General features: G+C 27.0%; 1 protein-coding gene across 4 annotated transcripts in view; it reads left to right on the forward strand.

The window, feature by feature from the left end:
- Nucleotides 1-21406, forward strand: part of LOC122500450 (dihydropyrimidinase) — a 345407-nt gene that overhangs the window by 287759 nt on the left and 36242 nt on the right. For 3 of the 4 annotated variants that reach the window (XM_043609379.1, XM_043609381.1, XM_043609382.1), the window contains 2 exons: nt 9690-10026; nt 10958-11113. In XM_043609379.1, the coding sequence (XP_043465314.1) occupies nt 9690-10026; nt 10958-11113 (493 nt within the window). Of the gene's footprint in view, nt 1-2155; nt 2389-9689; nt 10027-10957; nt 11114-21406 lie in introns of all 4 variants that reach the window. The other variant, XM_043609380.1, reaches the window with a different exon arrangement.

Genomic DNA, 21406 nt, shown 5'->3' on the forward strand with positions numbered 1-21406 from the left:
TAAAGGCTCAAAACTTGTCCAGTGAATTGGTACGGATAGAAGGTTCGGAAGTTCAATACAGTTTCACGAATTCGGGAAAATTGCATCATGGCTCCAATTCGTATTTGTCACAAAGCGGGATTCACGAAAGCTCTTTGTGAATTCTTTTTAATTCATTTCAATTTGTTTTCGTTTACTGGGTTAATGATTACTATTATGCCACAAAACGTTACCCGATTTCAAAAAATATTTTTTGCAAAAAATAAGCATTCAAGTGCTAAATTCTCAGTTTCCTGGCATGTCCCAATGTGAAAATGAAAGTTAATAAATTATATAAATATTATTTTTAAGCGATTAAATACAAATTTACACTTGGATAATAATTTCAAATAGTTGTACTTTACAAAGATTAAAATAATTGTTACATTACTTGATATTTTATTTAAAAAATATTATCTTGAATTTTGTCCATCGAATTAATTCTCAGTTTCCTGGCATCATAAAAAACGTTAAAAATATTAAGAATTTTCATTCCGATTAATTCACCATTTTTCACAGTGCTTAGTCAAGGTTAACTAAATATGATATCACTTGCATTTTACTTAACTTGCATTTCAATTAACTAAAATTGTGTACTTTGTGACCGAAATGGCCATTTGGTCAGACAAATTCTCAGTTTCCTGGCACGCATTTTTAAAAAAAATATTTTATGTTTTTATACTTTTGTTGCTCGAGGTGTCGTAGAACCTTATTCCCTGTTGACCAGTATGCTTTATTTTTTTATTAAGCATTATTTTTAAATTTTTTAGATGAAAAATGACCCAATTCTCAGTTTCCTGGTTCTCAGTTTCCTGGCACTTTCTGACAGAATACACATGTGCTTAAGATGTAAAATTTACAATTTTTATTTTTTTGACTGGCCACTTTTAGGTAACTTTGATAATACTTTTAACTTAAATTTAACCTACTTTTTAAAACCTGAACGTAAAAAAAATATTGTTCCAAAATTTTTTTCATTTTCGTCTTTCGTTTGTAGAACTACCCATATTTATATATTTGTAACGAAATCTCAATATTAGTTTTTCAATAAGTATTAATTAATAAGAATTTTTAGTTTTTTTAATAATTGACCTAGAATGTCCACTGCGTTATATTATTTTTAATTTTTTTACTGAAAAAAATGTTTATTAATTTTAAAAAATGATAGATTTTATTTATTTATTTTTTGGCTTTGTTCCGTTAAGTTTTGAAATAAGAAAGAAATTATGCAAATTTTTTTATTTAAAAAAAAATTGTAATTTTGTAATAATATATAAAAATTGTAATTGACAAATCAAAATCATGTCTTTTTCACTTTTTTCTATAAAAATCCAAAAATTTTATAATTAATAAATCAAGATTATGCAGTTTTCTAATTTATTTCAAAAAAAAATTCGAAAATTATTTAACAAAATTTCTAGTATTTTTTTGTAATATTAAAAAATTTGCATAATTTCCATTTGATAATCACAAAGTTGTTATCCAATGTTAATTAATTGTTAATATTGGTAGTGTTAATTAATTTCTTCTTGAATTAATTTTTTAAATTTAAGGGTATGTTATTCATTGGTCACGTGTTCCCATAGTAAATTATATGGGGCACGTGACCACTGAATAACATGACCTTAATAATAAAAATGATTTATTTTGGAAATTTTCATGAACTTCGATAATTTTTCGTTTTCTCGTATTCTAATTTGAAATTGACAATTTGAAGAAATGATTATAACCCTGAACGATATAGTTGAAAATAGACCAAAAATTTGATGTGCCAAATCACACAGGTCGTTTTCTATTTCGGTGATTCGCGAATTCAAAACAGAATATGTGAAGACATAAATTTAGGTCATTGGCTGCACTCACATTGCACAATAATCTGCCATATTCTTAATTCGAAATCATGAAATGTCATTTTTAAAATAAAAAAAAAATTAATTTTCAATTTAAAATAATGGCTAATTCTTAATTCTAAATTCTATGGAATTTAAAGAAATTCAAAAAGAAACAACAAAGTAGAATGCATGGAAAATTGAGAAAAAATGAAAAAAAATATTTGAATAGATATTGAAAGATAGGAAAAAATAAAAAATAAAAAACATTTTTTGAAGACTGAAGAAAAAATGTTTATCGCGTTTAGGTGAATTGTCCGCTCTACGTGACAGCGGTGATGAGCAAATCAGCCGCAGACATGATATCTGCTAAAAAAGCCGACGGTTACGTCGTTTATGGAGAACCATTATCGAGTAGTGTCGGAATCGATGGTTCCGACCAATATGGCAAAGATATCAATAAAGCCAGATGCATTATTACAAATCCTCCTTTGAGACCGGACCCAACAACTCCGGCCTACCTGATTGAACAATTAGCTCAGTAAGTAATAATAATTTTCCAAGAGGATGCAAGAGAATTTCCTTTTTGATCATTATTTTCTTCATTTCAATATTCACTTTTTTATTATACCTACTCTCTAAATTTGGATTAAAATGTTATAATAATAATATTTATTATTTATTATATATTTAATACATAATAAAAATGTTTACCAATTGGAATTGTTAGAAATCACGTATTTTATACATTTAAGCACATGGATAGGGAAAAGAATTGAAAATCACGAATTGTTCGAATTAAAGAAAATATCTTGAATTAAAAATCATAAAGTCACTCAAGGTAATTTGAAAAATAAACTTTATTTAATAAAAGTAATAAAACTAAATAACACACAATAGAATTATTCGCTCATAATTATCGCACTCAATTAATACGGGTTTCAAGTTACTCGCTCGCTCAAATTCGCACTGCCCTTCAAGAGAACTTATCGCCCAAAAACGTCGCACTCTCGTACACACTCGGAAAAACTGTCGAACATTCCCGAAATAATAAGTAACACGCTATCACACGCTATCAGAATTAGTGCTTGACTTTTTGCATTTGAATTAGTAAATTTTACTAATAAATAGTATTTCTATTAATTTATTAGTGAAAGTAATTAATTCACACGCTATCAGAATTAGTGCTTGACTTTTTGCATTTGAATTAGTAAATTTTACTAATAAATAGTATTTCTATTAATTTATTAGTGAAACTTATTAATTCAAAAGCAAAAAGTACTGTAAAAGTAATTAATTCACACGCTATCAGAATTAGTGCTTGACTTTTTGCATTTGAATTAGTAAATTTTACTAATAAATAGTATTTTTATTAATTTATTAGTGAAAGTTATTAATTCAAAAGCAAAAAGTACTGTAAAAGTTATTAATTCAAATTTGTAAACGTTTTTAATAATTCAAATTTAGAGAGTATAAAATAATGTCAAAAATAGGAGAAATGTTAAGCGAGAGAAATAATTGAAAATATTTTCCAAAAGGAGCGAAATAATTTTTTTCTCCTATTCTTTCCATACTTAAGCAGGCCTTGGATGTATGACTTTTTCGACTTTTTCTGACTACTTTAAAAAAAGACGATTTTTTCAAATTAATGCGACAGACTTTTCATCCATAAATAACAAAAATACACTTTTTTGGTATAAAAAGCAACTTTTTTCGACTTTCATAGTACATGAAAAATAAATCTTTATCTGTAAAGAATCTTACTTTTTGCATGTCTTTTAACGCATAAGACAGAGTTTTGTCCTCATTGTAACCAATTTGGGGTTCTAAACCATTATCAAAGATAGACGATTTATTCGATAGAAAACATTTTTTTCTACCCACATAGCACGTTATTTTGCAGGAAGTTTACAGGAAGTTTACAAAGTGAAGTTAGGAAATTTTTTTTGTAAACTTCCTGTAAACTTTAAATGTCCACAAGAAGGCAATATTCTAGTGGAAACTTCCTGAAAAATTACTCATGTAAAATTGTTGGAAAATTTTCTAAATATTGGGGAAGTTCCCAATTGAAGTAAAGTAAAATGTTTTATGAAAAATATGTGAATTTATTAGAGAAGAAAAATATGTTTATACAAAGACATAATTATATAAAATTATAAAAATAGAGGAATTGATAAAATTTTTAAAAGCAATTGAAGTTATATAATAAATTAAAATTGATGAAATACAGTCGGGTCCCCATACTGTTACATTTCCAGAAATTTCCCACTCCTCCTGACTCAGCTCTGTTATGTGCTCAAAGTATGCCTACTGCGCACCTTTCAGGAACGTAAATATATAAACCTCAAGTTTGGCCTAGAAGTATATGCCCCCTTTTCTTTGGGCTTAAGAATACGGCCCTGAAAATTGGTGACGTCACCTAACACTTCTGAATTTGGAGGTTATGCAAAAACATTACACTACTGAGGACATAACAGTTTGGAATCTAACAGTATGGGGACCTGACTGTAGTCAATTATTTATAAAATATTTAATTAAAAGAAAAAATTAAATTTTTTTACTTTTAATTAATGATAAAACTTTATTAAATTCTTTTCAGTATTATTAATATTATTTTGTAAGGGATTAAATTACCTTATAAACCCACCGTTAACGAGATTAATTCTGAAAATAAATTTGGAGGGACGGAGATTCGAACCACAGTCAACCTGAGATTTGCGCATGAAGCGAAAGACCTAACAAAAACGAAACTAACCAACTGAGCTAAACAAGTAACTAGCGTAGAAAAAAAAATCTTTCCCTTAAGGTGTTAAACAAATAGTGCCACAAATAGTGTGTGGCAACCCTGATTCCTTGCTGGTGTGAAAAAGACCGCGCTTATTTGAAAATAATATTACCATACGAAAATGAAAATTAGAATTTAAAATCAAACGTATTGTATAAAATGTGTAATGTATAAAATGTGGAGAATACCAACCAAAAAAGGTTTTATCATGCTTCCTCTTCAACACTAATCTGTAATGAAATACTTCGCAGAAATTAAATTATTTTTAAAAATTAAAAAAATGCTTAACAAAAATTCAATTATCTTTATAAATAATAAAATTCGTCTCCAAAGTTGAATTATTTTCAACAATTTTAATAAAATTCTTGTAAAATTCAAATTATTTTCAAAAAATTTTCCGATAATCCATGATTTTCGATATCTACTAATTTAATAAAAATTTTTAAAAGAATCCCATTATTAAAAAAATTTGGATAAAATTCTACACAAACATTTAATTATTTTAATAAATTAATTTAAGTTTCACAGGATTTCAAGTATTTACAAATTTTTTATAAATAACTTTTCAATAATTCAATTATTTTAATAAATAATAAAACTCATTTCAAAATTTTTATTATTTTTAATACAGTTTTAATCAAATTCCTCGAGAATATAATTATTTTTAAAATTTTTATTCAAATTTATCTAAAGAATTTAATTATTCAATTATTTTTAAATTATTTAAAAATTTGTTGATAAAATTCTTTATGAGAATTCAATTTTAAGAAATAATTTATTATTCTATAAATGTTTTAATTTCAAATTCAATAATTATGTAACAAATTGATTAAAAAATGAGTTTTAGATAATAATAATAATTGAATATTTCGTCGGGTTAGCGCAATATCAGACTTATTCGACAAACAAAGCAAGAACATACTTATTCAGAAAAAAGGCAAGAACATGCTTATTCAAAATATAAAGTAAAAACAAACGAATTCGCAAATTAACCTTTTTAGTCAGACTTTAAATTATCAAGAATATTATAATTTTATTTCAATAATACTTTTCATATTAGAAAAACAAAATATTAAAAAAATTATTCTCAATGGAACTAAATAAAAGTTATTATTCGTAAAACAATTGTACAAAAGTAAAATTTAAAATCTGACTAAAAAGGTTAATTTGCGAATTCGTTTGTTTTTACTTTATATTTTGAATAAGCATGTTCTTGCCTTTTTTCTGAATAAGTATGTTCTTGCTTTGTTTGTCGAATAAGTCTGATATTGCGCTAACCCGACGATTTAAAGCATAATAGCGTGAATTTTTAGAAATAATTAAATTTTAAAAAGGTGTCAAATTGAAATTTTTAAAAATATGAATTTCTCATATTTTTTTCTGACAATTCTGTAAAAATTTTTTACAATATATCTAAATGAAGAATTTCCGAATAATCAAAATTTCGTAAATTTGAATTGTAAAAGAAATGAATTTGAAATTGTTCAATTATACTCAAAATTTAATAAATATATTTTCTTTGTATTATTAAACATAAACATCTGAATACTTATATAAATTTATTAAAATGAGCGCTGTTATTTAAATATCCTATCACAAAATTCCCAACAAAAACATTAATTGTAAAATATTTATATTATTACAAATCTTTAATTATTTCAAGTATTGCGTATAGTGTAAAATAAAATAAATTATGATTATTATTATTATACAAAAGGACAAATTTTTAAATAATAGAAATTTGAATTAACAACTTTGTTTATAGATCAAAAATATGTTATAAAGTATAAAGAATCATTAATTAAATTTATATTTTGAAGTATATACAATAAATTATTTTTGTACAGATGTACCAATTTATAATTTAGCAAAATTTAAATTGGAAAAGTTAATGTAAGTAAAATGTTTATTAAAAATTGTAAAAAGAACTATTAAATCATTTTAAGTTTTGAGTAAAAAAATGAATTATTTTTGTACAAAAAATTAAATTTAAAATTTCATTTGTACGCAATTTCTATTGATAATTGTAAAGAACTATATTAATTAAATTTATATTTTGTATAAAATAAGAAAGGATTCTTGTTGTACCAATGTTTATAATTAATCAAAATTTAAATTACAATTTCATTTGGTTAAAATTTTTATTAAAAATTAAAAAGGGTTATTTAATAATAATCCTAGATTACTACATTAAAAAAAATAGAAACAATTTTTTTTAATTTGAAATTTACTTTATTTTCAATAAAAGTAAAAAAATTTTTTAATATTTCATAGGTTAGCCAATCAGTTTAACTGCAAATTACACGTAAATATTAGTATTTTTTAGGTTAATGAATAAAAAATTGAATAAATAAATACGTTTGATTTTAAATTCTAATTTTCATTTTCGTATGGTATTATTATTTTCAAATAAGCGCGGTCTTTTTCACACCAGCAAGGAATCAGGGTTGCCACACACTAATTGTGGCACTATTTGTTTTACTCCTTAAGGAAAAGATTTTTTTTTTCTACGCTAGTTACTTGTTTAGCTCAGTTGGTTAGTTTCGTTTTTGTTAGGTCTTTCGCTTCATGCGCAAATCTCAGGTTGACTGTGGTTCGAATCTTCGTCCCTCCAAATTTATTTTCAGAATTAATCACGTTAACGGTGGGTTTATAAGGTAATTTAATCCCTTACAAAATAATATTAATAATACTGAAAAGAATTTAATAAAGTTTTAACATTAATTAAAAGTAAAAAAATTTAATTTTTTCTTTTAATTAAATATTTTATAAATAATTGACTATTTTATCAATTTTAATTTATTATATAACTTCAATTGCTTTTAAAAATTTTATCAATTCCTCTATTTTTATAATTTTATATAATTATGTCTTTGTATAAACATATTTTTTCTTCTCTATTAAATTCACATGTTTTTCATAAAACATTTTCCTTTACTTCAATTTTGGGAACTTTCTCCAATATTTAGGAAATTTTCCAACAATTTTACATGAGTAATTTTTCAGGAAGTTTCCACTGGAATATTGCCTTCTTGTGGACATTTAAAGTTTACAGGAAGTTTACAGGAAGTTTACAAAAAAAGTTCCTAACTTCACTTTGTAAACTTCCTGCAAAATAACGTGCTATGTGGGTTCTCGAATAACTTTCTCAAAATTATTAAAAATTATTAATTTAGAAAGGAATTTTTCTTTTAAGAGGTTACGTACACTTATGATTTTCAAAAAATCGATTTTTTTAATGCATTTTCTAAAAGTATACCATTTTAAAAGTATTCTCTGAAAATTTGAGACAAATCGGACTATTATTTATGGAGATATAGAATTTTGAATGGAGCCGTCTCAGCCGTTACTGTGGCCAGGCGGCGGTATTCAAAACTTTGAACTCGTTTTTCTCAAAACCATGTTTTGGGAGTCGGTGATCACTGTAACTTAAGAACGGCTTTACCAATCGGTTAAAAATTTTTACCACTTATTTGTTATATAATTGGCCGGTACTTGAACGAAGGATTTTTTTTGACAATAATTTTTTTTTATAGCCGAAAATGTGAGTAAAATTTTGGTCAAAATTCAATTTTTGACTTTCAACATCCGCCATCAAAATTTTTAAAATCCCTTCGTTCAAGTACCGCATTATATCATTACCTAACGATTTCTTCTTCACGATTTGATTTTAGATGATCCAGTCAAGAGATAGCGTGATCACCGCGAAACCATTTTTATTTAAGGAGCTCACGCAAATGTTCTATCATTCGCATATTTCTTTATATTTATGGACTATAATTTCAGAAAATTTTCTTGAAATATATATATATTTTATGTGGAAAAAGATTTGTTATTATTTATTTTAATGTGTGGCTACAAAAAATTCCTAAAAAACAGCTTTTTTTTGAAGCTCTAACTGTACGTAACCCCTTAATTAATTTAATTTTTTTTATAATATTTATTATGTAATTAAAAAATTTTCGAAAAATCAAAATTTCGTATTATTAAATTGAAAACATTTAAATTTTAGACAAATTTTCTTTTATTAAAAAAAATACATATTTTTAATTCTCAAAGAAATTTCTCAAAATTATTAAAAATGTTAGCAGAAATTTAGTTAAAAATTCTAGAAGACAAATAAATATTGCAAGAGTTACAGAAAAAGTTTTTCAAAATGTTTTGTATTAAATTAAGTCTCTTGAATAATTTCAGTTTTAATTTTTTCAAAATTAGTTGAATTTTTTAATATTTACGTAATTCAAAAATTTTTCAATAAATAAAACGCTAGTTACTTGTTTAGCTCAGTTGGTTAGTTTCGTTTTTGTTAGGTCTTTCGCTTCATGCGCAAATCTCAGGTTGACTGTGGTTCGAATCTCCGTCCCTCCAAATTTATTTTCAGAATTAATCACGTCAACGGTGGGTTTATTAGGTAATTTTAATCCCTTACAAATAACGTGTAGAAAACTCGAAAAAATTTCTGTAAATTATTAAAAATATTAGAAGAATTTTATTTCAAAATTGTAAGAAATAAATAAATTACAAAAGGTTTCATATTAAATTATTTGAAAATTTGAATTTTGAATAACTACAATTTAAAAATTCTAAAGAACTTACTTTTTTGAAAAATTTTAGTTCAAAGTTGTTTAACATTTGTTGAATTTTTGACATTTCATATCCGAGGCCTGCTCAAATTAAAACTTTTTCACAACAATAAAATTATAAGAACAGAAAAAATGTTATCAATATGTCAAAAACAAAAAAATGCTTAAGCGAAAAAATTAAAAGAATTTTTCAAAAGGATAAAAAAAATATTTTTCTCATATTTTTTCCACTCAATAAAATTTCTTATGTATTAATAAAAGAAAAAAAGTCAAAATTAGAAGAATAGTTATAAGTGAGAGGAATTATATAATATGATAATGAAAAAGTTGAGAACACGTCAATGAAATCAGATTATGCGGTAAAAATAAGGAAAACTGAAATCAAAGGAAAACTGTTATAATTTTGCCATTAAAATTCTAATCAAAACGTAATTCAATAATATGGTAATAATTTGTTTGCGTTATTCCCAACAGAGATGGACTGCAAGTAACCGGAAGTGATCACTGTACGTTCACGAGTGAGCAAAAGGCTCTTGGAAAGGACGACTTCACGAAAATTCCAAATGGAGTGAATGGAGTTGAAGACAGAATGTCTGTGGTTTGGGAGAAGGGTGTTCATGCGGGAATTATGGATCCCATGCGATTTGTATCAGTGACGAGTACAAATGCTGCGAAAATATTCAATTTATATCCAAGGAAAGGAGCCATTGCCATTGGTTCCGATGCAGACATCGTCGTCTGGGATCCGAGCAGGAAGCGAACGATTTCCGCTCAAACTCACGTTCAGGCTGTTGATTTCAATATCTTTGAGGTATATTCATATAATATATGTGATGAATAATGTGGAAAATAATTAAACATTCCACATAAAATTCAAACGAAAAGAAAAATTCGATTCTCACGAATCAAATAAACATTTTCAAATGAAATTGATCGATTTGAAATGTCTGAGTTTTTTTTTATTTAACTTTTCTCTGGTCGAGTCGATTAATTTTTAGTTGGCCCAAAATATATGCGAGCAAAATCTGCCGGATGTTTATTGCAAAACAAGCGCTGATGCTGAGAAAACACACATGATCTACAAATGTCATGCGATATTTAGAAAAGTCACGAGCTTCGCCGGATATTGGAATAATTATTATTTGCCTTTGACGAATTTTTCTTTTCTTTTCCAATTTTCTGTGATTAGGTTAATAAGAATAATTAGATTATTGGTTTATGAATATTTATATATTTATTATTTATTTATAAAATTAAATATTTATTTTTATTTTGTTATTATTTTATTAAACTATTTTTATTTATAGGAAATTTGTTATCAACTTTTTTTATTTCTTAAAAAAAATTTTATTTATTATTTGAAATACTCTGAGGATGGTACTCAACTTGTACCAATACATCAGTTTTTTGTAACAAAATTATTTTAATTAAATTGATAGGTAACAAAAGTATTAATTAATATTATTATTTTCTCAAAATTATTACTACTAATAAAGAAATTTACGATAAAAAATTTATGGATTTATTTCCACTAATTTCTATTTTTATTTATTTAATACAAAAAATATGTCCATATAAATAATTATGTATTTATTTAAATTAAATTCTATTTATATTTATATCGTAAATAAACAAACTGTTTGATAATTTTTTCCCTTTTCTAATTTTAATAAAAAATGTGTCTAATTTGAGAATTTAGGAAAATTTCTTTCACTTTCAATTAAATATTGTTATTTTTTCAGGGTATGGAAATTAATGGAGTGCCAGAATTTGTTATTGTCAATGGACGCATTTGTGTCGACGATTGTAACTTGAAGGCTGTTCATGGCTATGGAAAGTTTATAGAAACACCTGTCTATCCATCTTATGTATATGACCTCGTCAATGACAGAGAAAAAGTGAGTTTTGTAATTTTTTAAATTATTAAAAAAATTAATATTATAGTAAAAGCAATAAAATTATATTCTTTTACAAAAAAAATAATTAATAATAAGCCTAAAATAAAAATAAAGAAACGAAATATCGTAATCAATTTTAAACACTAGTGTTCAATATAGAAAAAACGTGACAATTAAAATAATTCTGCTGAAGTAAAAGTTTGTAATTTTTGAATTTAAATTGATAATTCTAATTTTTTTATTAAAAATGATTCTAGAAAATAATTGAATTAAAATCTTGAAAATAATTTTGAAGAAGGTGCAGTAGTAATTTTGATAAATTATTGAATTTTCAAAGATTAGAAATTAAACATTTTTAAAATATGAAAAAATAATAATTATGATTAAATTTTTTTTAAAGAACTATTGATGTTTCGAATAATTTTTTTATGTATTTAATCACTTTTAGAGTAAATAAATGTTTAAGAATATTATATATAGGTACCTATTAATAGGGGTATTAATTAGCCTATAAGCTAATTGGTCGAAAATAGTAACAAAATGGAATTTAATCAAGTCAACAAGTATATAATTGTGTTCAGCGATCGTTTTCTTATAATTTTATGTTATTTAGAACGTTATAGAATGGCTTTTGTAGTCTTAGTACAATAAATAATAAAAAGTTGCATTTTGGACATTTCAGAAATAGCGGTCCTAAGTTGTCCATCACTTTTTTTCGCTTGAGTATAAGAAAGAAATGCATATTCTTTTCAATTACGCATAAATTTTACAAATTTGATACATTTAGGAGAATAAATACTCATTATTGGGTCAACCCAATATATTTCGAATAAAGTCGTTGCGGCCTAATTTTTTAAAAAATTGATACTTTTGGAAATAAATCTGTATGATCTCCGGAAAACAAAATGAAAAGAATTAAGTTAAAATATTTATTACTTTTCTTAAAATATGAGTGTAAAGTGGAGATGGTGCGAAAAATAGCACTTTTTTAGCAATTAGAAAATATTTAAGACAAGTTGTAAATCCAGATGTTCATTACATGAACATTTTGCTTCCTCGTGGAGGAAGCATTAACGATAAGTATATTTCATTTTTAATACAATTTAACATTTATAAAATAAAGTTAATTTGTCTTAATAGAAAGAATATAATTTTCTTTTACAGTAATATGAATCTAAATAAACAAAAAAATTTTTAGTAAAAAAGTGAATTTTTCAAATTTGATTGTAATTAATTCTATAATTTTCAATAGAATATACACTTTATATACATCAATCGATTCGTCTTGATGCAAAGAATTAGATTTTTGATTTATTTTTCAATAAATAATGTTTTATTGTACAGCAACATGATTTTTAAGAAAAAAGAATTTTTTTAAAAAGTGCAAATTTTTTGTCTATAATTGGTTTTAAATTCTATAAATTTAAATACAATATATACTTTATATATACCAATCGATCCGTCTTCGTGAAAAGAATAAGATTTTAGAAATAAATGAGTAAGATTTTCTTATACGGCAACATAATTTTGCGGAAAGAACTCATTTTTTGATAAAAATGCGAAATTTTCAGCTTTAATTATAATTAACTCTGTAAATTCTCATACAATTTATACTTTTTATATACCAATCGATTCGTCTTGATGGAAAGAATAAGATTTTATTATATATTAACTTCAATAACCAACTTAAAAAAATTTTTTTTATAAAAAAGTCAAAAAAAAAATTTTTTGGGGAATTTTTTAAAGTCTATCAATCCATTTCGAGATATTTTTATGATAAATATACCTGATAAATTTTAGCCAAATTCGTTAAAACCACGAGTTATCGTGTTCACAAAAATCGGGATCCACACACAAACACATACATACATACATACACACACACATCCATACATACATACATCCGGACAATTGTTCAGGGTCTTATATACACGGAAAAAAAAAGTTCGAAGATTATTCGGGAACTTCGTTCTTAACTCTTGGATACGGCGGGTAGTTCACAGAGAACTAAAGGTTGCCTCGTTTAAATATGTCATTTACTATTTCTCTACAAATTATAACTATTTCACCACTTCTCGGCAAACTGTTCTTGAAAAAGTCGGGAACTGTTCAAGAAAATCGAAAAGTTAGGCGAATGCAAGAAAAAATGGATTCTGCTTCCCCCCTCCCACTTCCCCTCCTTGACACGTCCGCACACACACACACACACACATTTATCCTTGAAGATCACATACAATTTTTATTTTTTATTAAGTTTCTGAAATAGAAAAAACCATATGAGGGAAAAATCGACGGCGGCTGGAACAGAACTCGCGTACCCGAGGAATAGAAGTCCGGCGTCTTATCCACGTGAGCTAAACAGGAGCGTTAAATACCTCAGCATAAAATAAATATATAAGGCACGCAAGTCTTACTGACGTTGAGACTGGTGCGCACAGTTTCTGCGCACCAAGATTCCTTGACGAGTTCCCGAAAATTTCAGAAACAGTTGCGGCCAGTGCCATGGACTTTACATGAGAAAGAAATGAAAAAAAGACTATTGGACTATTTACAGCGTTTTCTAATACAGTTCCCGAATTTCTTTCAAACATTCATTGATTACCATTGAATGTTCGACGCTAGTTCAGAGCTGTTACCACGTATCCAAGAGTTAGGAAATAATTCCTGAAATATCAAAAATCAATTTCAATTAGAAGAAAATAAATAGTTTTAACCTGAAAAAGTGTGCAATTTTTAAACCTTTATATTTTTTAAATTACACCCGAGACAAAAACGAACATTTTTGTGTGTATATAGATTTCGTTGTGATTTAGAAGTTGTGAAAGTGCTAAATTTTTGCTTCCTCGTGATGAAGCTTTGTAGTCGTTTAATTTACAAAATTTTTAAAAATCCTTTTAACAAATTTTCTTCTATATGGGACTATGTTATATAAGACCCTGAACAATTGTCCGGATGTATGTATGTGTGTGTGTGTGTGTGGATCCCGATTTTTGTGAACACGATAACTCGAAGAGGTTTTAACGAATTTGGCTAAAATTTACCAGGTATATTTATTATAAAAATATCTCGAAATGGATTGATAGACTTTAAAAAATTCTCAGAAAAAAATTTTTTTTTACTTTTTTCTAAAAATTTTTTTTGTTCAAAAAATTTTTTTAAGTTGCTTATTGAAGTTAATATATAATAAAATCTTATTCTTTGCATCAAGATGAATCGATTGGTATATAAAAAGTATAAATTGTATGAGAATTTACAGAGTTAATCATAATCATGAAGGAGTATAAGGAGAAGTATATGTATAATGTATCCCTATTGACTGTACTTGACTGCGTAAAATCGCGATGCACGAAAATTGGCATACCGGAAATTTGTTCACTGAATTAGCGCCCCTACAGGAGAAAATATATACCCTCCATGCTGTCCATGATAAAAGTTTTGTTTACGTACACTGAGAGACCTTTGGGACTGTAGCGGAACAACGTATGTGACAGCAGCTCCACTATGGTTTTGGTGCGCTGCGGTTAAATTTTGGGTGCGTGACAGTCCCAAATGTTGGTGAGCAGCTCACCGAAGTAGTGGGAATGCCGCCGTTGGTTTGCAGCTGAACAACTTTGGGACTGTCACGCGCCCAAGATTTTACTGCAGCAACCCAAAAGTATAGTCCTGTAGCGTTCCTCCAAAATGGTCAGTAGCAGCCTATCGAAAGTCTGCTGCTGACCCAAAGGTCTCTCAGTGTAGTTTTTTTTAACAATAAAATAATAGTAATATGAATTGTTTTATAAAAAATTGCATGTCTAGTTATAAAGCAAATAAAAATGCTTCTGAAAAAAGTGTTTTTTCAAAGCACCGAGAATGATAAGTTTATTTAATATACTATTTTGTAAGGGTAAAAGTTTTTATACTTTTACCAACAGACATTTATGAATTTAATGCAAAGAATTTTTGGTTGTTTATTTGAAGTCCTTTCTATTTATATAACGTATAAAACAATTTAATTCTGTTCATCTATTTTACAATACAACACTCAGAGGATCCTCTAACCTTAAATATCAATCAGCTGTCAAAGATAAAAATACTTAAAATCAGGGAGTAAGACTAAGGAGACTGAACTGACTGTGTGAAGTCTCTCAAAAATGAAACCTTTTTCTGTAGGGGAACTATACTCGCAGAATGACAAAACTTATGCTCCGCGCGCATGCGCAGTACATGCGCATATTGCTCTCTCTCTTTATATCGTAAAATATAAGCAAGTGAGAGAACAAAAACTTATCAATAGGTTATGGTTATGTTTTGACATATGATTCTTAAAATAAAATTTCAAAATTATGGTTTGTTGCATACCAGGATGCAAAACATCATATTACAATGATCGACAAACGAATAAATTAACTTATTGATAACTTTTATGTGACATTTAAAGCTGTTTATTTATAAAGTATATAATTAAAGTAAATTACAAATTCGTAAATATTATTTATTTAGGAATTGTTCAATTGTTTCCACAAAGAATAAAACACTTTGTAGTTTATATACCAAAAAAATTGATTCTGAACATTTATAAATATTTTATTATATTATTAATATATTACTTATCACTGAAAAATATACACTCTTTAGTATATATTTTTGTATGCACATTTATATTTATTAAATTAATTTTTTTTCAATTTACTAATAGTTATTATTAATAATATTTCCTGAAACGCACAACATTCACAAATATTAAACATAACCTTCTCAACTTGTAGCTTATAATGATTTTCTCAGTCGCATCTGAGTTACTGAGAAAGACAGAGACAAATATATTGCATGTGCGCATGCGCGAAAACCATAATTTTCAGTCTTACGTATAGTTTCAATGCGACGAATGGTTTCACTTCCATAGCATTAGTTCAGTCTCCTTAGTCTTACTCCCTGCTTAAAATGTAAAATTGCACTTATTTCTCCCGTTTGGCGGCGCTGTTATCAGTGAACATAAGGCTATTACTTTTCGCGTGCCTGTCGATTTTACTGCAGAGAAGTACAGTCAATATCAGGAAATTTTCCCATTGGAGATATGTCTCCTTATACTCCTTCATGATCATAATTAAAGCTGAAAATTTCGCATTTTTATAAAAAAATGAGTTCTTTTCGCAAAATTATGTTGCCGTATAAGAAAATCTTACTCATTTATTTCTAAAATCTTATTCTTTTCACCAAGACGGATCGATTGGTATATATAAAGTATATATTGTATTTAAATTTATAGAATTAAAACCAATTATAGACAAAAAATTTGCACTTTTTAAAAAAATTCTTTTTTCTTAAAAATCATGTTGCTGTACAATAAAACATTATTTATTGAAAAATAAATCAAAAATCTTATTCTTTGCATCATGACGAATCAATTGATTAAAATAAAGTATGTATATATATATATATATATATATATATATATATATATATATTGAAAATTATAGAATTAATTACAATTAAAGTTGAAAAATTTACTTTTTTACTAAAAATTCTTTTGTTTATTTAGATTCATATTACTGTATAAGAGAATTTTATTCTTTCTATTATGACGAATGAACTTTATTTTATAAACTATAGCCACACTATCCGCGCGCAAGCGCGCGGGAATGTTGTATGGAACTGCTTATTTTAAACAATTTAAAAAATTTTAAAGAAATAATTATTATTACCTAACAAAGAGATTTAACTAACTAAAATTCAAATAATTTCACTCAATGGTCTCAATTCAAATAGAATTTACATTACTAGACTTAAACTATGGATAGGACAATTCCAATTAGTATCTGGGTCATCTTTTGCCACTGATCTATATACTAACTGGATGGCGTATGCCATGTAAAGTTGGAGCTAGTTTCTGCGACCAATAGAACGCCATTTTTTTCCCCCCGAGTGTGACTCGTATACATTCGGCAATCTTCGTGATTTTTTCGCGCGATAATATTCAAAACAATAATATATTCTGTTTGTAAAATTTAACGATTTTATGAAATTTCCTTTAAGAAAAGCAGTATACAAACAAATATATTTTAAAAGAATATATCTCATAATAATAATAATCCATATTTGCGACAATAATTTTTGGGAAAAAGGTTAGTAATATATTTAAACGCTTGTGAAAATGTTTTATTTAGGAAAAGAATCTAATTTACAAAAATCAATCTAAGTTTTAAAATTATAATGGTATACATATAACATGATATAATGTGATATATATTTTAAACTTTTGACTAAAATTTAAATTAAATTAAGTAAGATAATTAAAACACATATATAATAATATAAAAAAAATAGTACATAATTAAAAAAGTATGTAAATATACTTTCAATAAAACAAGTGGCAATAAATGCCAAAAATTGATTGTTTCATTTGTATATCTATCACTAAAACTATTTACTTACGTAATAAAAAGTAACTTCCTTTTAGACAGTAATAAATTGTAGAATATCAAGAGATAATTAAGAAGGAAGTACTTTTGTAGAAATTCCTAATGGCAATTTTATGTTACTTCTGACTAAAAATATTTTGCGCTGTGAAATTAAAAAGTATTTATTATCTGGAAACAAAGTTATAAATTACATAATGCAGTGAAATAGTTTAAGGTAAATGGAAACATATATGATGGGTTTGACAAATAATGAATGTTTTAGGTAAAATGAAAGAAAAGCATTGATTGTGAAAAAGAATTTTTGTTTAATTGATTGAGTAATAGTAATAATTTTACAGTGTAGGAAAAGAATTATTCCAAAAATCCAAAACATGCATGTCGAAAGATAATGAAACTTCACAAACATTTTAAAAAAAGCTAAAAATAAAGAGAACTGATTGAAAAATAATATTTTTTCTATGACTAATTTTAAAAAAATTATTTTTTTAAATAAATAAATAATTTTTTTTCTTTAAAACATAATATTTTTTATACGAATAAAATTTGGACTATTAGTCAACGAAAATAATTTTTCCCTGTATTAAATTAAATAATTTTTCTTCCAATAAATATCAGACTTATGGACAGCATACATAAATATTATGTTTCTATTGTACTACTAATACTTTTTAGACTTGTAGTCGACATATATATGATTTTTCTTTGGTTCTACTAACACCTTTTATATTAATAAGCAACAAAAATAATAGTTTTCTTGTGTTCTACTAGTACTTTTGGATTTATAAATAATAATACAAAAACAGTAATAAAAATGTGACTTTTTAAACAAATTAAAGTTAGTTTTGAATCATCTAATATCACAATTTTCTACGTGACAGTGTCAATTATTGGCCGGCCCAAATAATTTGTCGATTCATATGATGTCGACGACTAACTCCTGTCAGTTTATACGTAGCTGACTTTGTAGCTGCAAACATACGTAACTGAATGTACGTTTTACAAACTTGTTTCGATAGCAAATAAATATGATTGACCTCTTCTATAGAGTTGTCGAACATGTGATCATTTAATGAGGTAAATAATGTACATGGAGGTTGTAAAACATTTTGCAAAACAGAAGAGCAAAGCAATGCCGGAAAGTTTTTTTCTGAAGGAATCATTCCATCGAATTTTGCAAGGGAATTTCGAAAAAATATTTCCGTAACCTTACAAATTTTGACCACCGACTGACTTGGAAATATTAACCCTCCCTTACTTTTTGCTTCGATCAACCTATTATCAGACAATCTTTGAGATTCTGATTGAAGAAGAGCTTGACGACAAGACTCACACCATATCACTGATTGTTTCTGATAAATAAGTTTTCTTATCACCCATCCAGCAATATAACCTATCGTAGTTTCTGAAAAACTTGATAAAGTTGTAGGAATACTGTATTCAAACTCATTCATGAAGTTGTCATCATCAAGGCTTTCCATAGCCTGCAAACCGTACTTTCTACATACCCTCATATTTTGTATGCAAAATAAATGCATCATAAATGTCAGGATCGAAACGGTCAACATTTTTATTAGCGCGACTAGAAGATACAGAAAGTACTTTTGTGGAATCCATTGCGATCACATTTCCATTGGTTGCTTCAATTTCTTGGCGTACTAAGAGTCTCTTATACGCAGACACAAATTGCGAGGCAGTTGGATTTGGGCACCAACCGCCACATTTTCGTATTGCACAAAAAAAGAGCTCCAAGTGGTCCTGACTGAATTTATATGTGAGTAAATATGATAACTGAGATTGAGGTGGTGAAACAAGAGTATCAAAAAGAGATATCACAGATTCAACAGCTGTTATGAAACCAACAAATGGTACGTACCTACGGGTTTTATACATTGGTGTACCTTCCAAATTCGTAATACCCTTTAGATACTCTATGTCTTCGAGAATCGATTGACGCCAAAATGTTTCATTGCTTTTCCGCAAAGGAGCTTTAAATCCACGCCCGTAAGGACTGCGAGAGTTTAAAAAATCGAACAATCTATCAACAACCCTGATGAATTTTACAGTTGCTTCTGATCCTTCAAATGATTTAATTTCTAAAACACGAGAACAAAAATCTATAGCATCTGCAGTGCTACTACTAAGTGTTTGGGCAGCAAGATTCACTTTCATTTTACTTTTAAAGTACAAAATATGCGCCATTCTAACTTTATTTTCAGCCCTTAAGCCTTCATCTTCTTGTAGTTTAGCTAATTCTTCTATAAACTTCCAACAAATTAAATTTCCGTCCTTATCTTTTAAAACTTTCATGTCACCTAAACAATTTCTCATGAGTTTCAGCATGTGGCATGGATCTAAAATAACGTGCACTTTTTCTCCAGAGATGGGATGATTAAAGAAAGGTTTTGGATCAGGCATATTAAAATTAGCACCAAGTAATTTCATAGTAGAAAAATGTTCCTGAGGGCCGTCTAAAGTTATAGAAGTTACTTTAACACCAATTTCATGTAATTTAATAAGGGCCTCAGTGATTAACGAAGAATGAGTTTTAGAAGTTACTCCATTAACTAGAAAATACCCTATTGGTATTTTCCACGATTCATGAAGACAAACTACCAGAAGCACAAGAGCATTTTTCGCCAAAGGAAGAGTGTCATCTGATTGAATGTCAGTACCTACATTAACGTAACCTCTTACAGATCCATTTGGTAAATATTGAAGACCTTTTTTAATACCCATTTCATCTGACATCAGAGATACTAAAACTTCTTTTCCTTGACTTCTAGCTTGCTCAACCTTATGCTTAAGAGCATTGAAACTTTCCACAGTGAACCCTGGTTCACCATTGATTGTTGAGTACCATGCTCTTAAAGAACTAGGATGAGGCAAAGCAAAACAGAATTTTCGACGAATAAAACTATACGCTTTTGGGGAATAAAAATGAAGCGTCATTGCGAATGAACGAAGTGAAGGAGGATACTGCTCACGAGAAATTTTAATTTTAGAATTCAAACCCTGTCGACTTTTAAAGGAAGTTTTACGACTACTGTTACTGTTTTTAGGTGCATTTTTACAATAATGTTCTAAAAATTGACTCACATCATTGCTACTGTCATTATTAGCTATTGATTCTAAGCATGCAAAGCCAGTTTCACACATTGGTTTAGTTTTTTTTAATTCACTTACTATGTCTTTCAAGCTGGATATTTTTTTTTCCATTCGAACAATTTTTTGATTATTATTTCGAAGAGCAGTTTTCAATCTCTTGTTGTTTTCTTGTACCTCTAAAAACTTTCTTTTTAATTTCCCTGGTGAAGTGGCATAATTATGATCTGCAGAAGTAGATTGTACTGTTATCTGTTCTTCTCTGCAACTTGAATTATTATTATCATTGCAGTCTATGGAAGGTGCATCTTCAACAACCATCATTTCTTCTTGAACAGATGTCTGTTCATCGTCATAAGCAATAGGTATCGTCTCGGGCACAATTGGATTCTCTAAGTCAGGTGTCAGTCTTTCACTCTCTTGGTGTAAGTCTGAAAAAAGTATATGAGGCTAAAGTCGGCAACATTTTTAACCCTCCTACAGTTTTACCATTTTTTCATTTTCCGGAAAATAAATTTACAATTGTGTTAAAATAAATTTTCATAATTTAATTTTTACTTTAAAACAAAAAATCAAAAAAAAAATTTTTGTATGTTACATTCATTTGTAATTTTCATGTGAACAAATATTAATGAAATTGTATAAGAATATAATAATTGTTACAATATGATACAATAATATAATATAAATAGACTATATTAAAATTATTAAAAAAAAATTTCTCAAAAATAATATGAATTTGAATTAAAAGTAAAGTAAATCGTTGCATTACTTTTTTCGTTTTTAAAAA

This window comes from Leptopilina heterotoma, unplaced genomic scaffold (genome assembly GCF_015476425.1).
Source record: "Leptopilina heterotoma isolate Lh14 unplaced genomic scaffold, ASM1547642v1 Lhet_186, whole genome shotgun sequence".
Taxonomy (NCBI): Eukaryota; Metazoa; Arthropoda; class Insecta; order Hymenoptera; family Figitidae; genus Leptopilina; species Leptopilina heterotoma.